Source organism: Phaethon lepturus, unplaced genomic scaffold, assembly GCF_000687285.1.
Source record: "Phaethon lepturus isolate BGI_N335 unplaced genomic scaffold, ASM68728v1 scaffold6668, whole genome shotgun sequence".
Classification (NCBI taxonomy): domain Eukaryota; kingdom Metazoa; phylum Chordata; class Aves; order Phaethontiformes; family Phaethontidae; genus Phaethon; species Phaethon lepturus.
The window spans coordinates 1,631-3,178 of NW_010558177.1; the positions used below are offsets into that span (position 1 = coordinate 1,631).

Here is a 1,548-nt window from a genome sequence, read left to right on the forward strand (position 1 = left end):
GTTGGAAAGGACCTTCAAGATCATCAAGTCCAACCATTAATCCAGCACTAATATCCCCTAAACCATGTCCTGAAGCGCCACATCCACACGTTTTTTTGAACACTTCCAGAGATGGCGACTCCACCACCTCCCTGGGCAGCCTGTGCCAATGCCTGACCACTCTCTCAGTGAAGAAATTTTTCCTAATTAAAAAAAAAAAGAAAGGGGGGGTTTGGACTAGATGACCTTTAAAGGTCCCTTCCAACCCAAACTATTCTATGACTCTATGAAAGGGAAATTTCTGTTTTTCCTGAGATAGGAAAACCAGAAACCAGAGTCTAAGGGAAAAGAAAAGTTTTGGTTTTCCTGAGGGGGGGGAAAGAATTTATCTTTTTTTTTTCTTTTTCGCCTGAGGGATAGGCCAGTTTCTGGTATTCCTGAGGGAGAAGGAAATTTCTGGTTTTACTGACAGAGAAGTAATTTTCTGGATTTCCTAAGGGAAAAGGAAATATCTGGTGTCCCTGAGTGAAAGGATAGTTTCTAGTTTCCAGAGGGAAAAGGAAATTCCTGGTTTTCTGGAGGGGAAAGAGAATTTCTGTGTTTCATAAAGGATAGGCCAATTCTTGCTTTTCCTGAGGGCAAAAGGAAATTTCTGGTTTTCCAGAGGGAGGGTCTCGTTCCTGGATTTCCCAAGGGAAACAGAAGTTTCTTGTTTTCCTGCGGGAGAGGATGTGTTCTGTTTTTCCTGAGGGAAAAGGTAATTTCTGTTTATTCTGACCCAGGGAGCAGCCAGTATATTCACAGTTTGAAACAGTAATCCTGATTTTTGGCTCTTTCTTGCAGCCCTCTAGCCATGGCAGAGGGGGAGAGGCCGAGGCCGCTTCTCCGGCTGGTGCAGGAGGGACGACTGGACCTCCTCCGGGATGAGCTGCGGCCGGATGATATGCTGGGCCCGGCAACGCGGAGCCAGCGCTATGGGCGCTCGGGGGACACGCTGCTACACCACGCTGCCCGGTACGGGCACCGGGACGTCCTCGCCTACCTGGTAGAGGTGCTGGGGATGGACATTGAGGTGTTCAATGATGACTACAAAAGACCCCTCCACGAAGCAGCCTCCATGGGCCACGAGGAGTGTGTCTCCTACCTCCTGGAGAGAGACGCGAGCGTAGACTGCTTGAAAAAGGCAGACTGGTAGGTCATTGGCTTGCTTTGCTGTGGGTCAAAGTGATATCTGAAAGGGGTTTGGATACAGAAGGTGGGAATGCAACTGCAGGAGCCAGCATTTAGAATCATGGAATCATAAAATCACAGAACAGTTTGGGTTGGAAGGGACCTTTCAAGAAAAGACAGAGAAAGACTTCTTAACAAGGCCTGTAGTGACAAATAAAGGGGCAACAGTTTTCAACTAAGGGAGGGTATGTTTGGACTGGACATAAGGAAGAAATGTTTTACAATGAGGGTGGTGAAACTCTGGCCCAAGTTGCCCAGGGAGGTGGTAGATACCCCGTCCCTGGAAACATCCCAGGTCAGGTTGGACAGGGCCCTGAGCAACCTGATCATAGAACCACA

General features: G+C 48.2%; 1 protein-coding gene across 1 annotated transcript in view; it reads left to right on the plus strand.

Moving 5' to 3' along the window:
• Positions 1-832: 832 nt before the first annotated feature.
• Positions 833-1,548, plus strand: part of ANKRD16 (ankyrin repeat domain 16) — a 16,215-nt gene continuing 15,499 nt past the window's right edge. The window contains exon 1 of the mRNA XM_010292963.1: positions 833-1,170. Within this exon, the coding sequence (XP_010291265.1) occupies positions 833-1,170 (338 nt within the window). The remainder of the gene's footprint in view (positions 1,171-1,548) is intronic.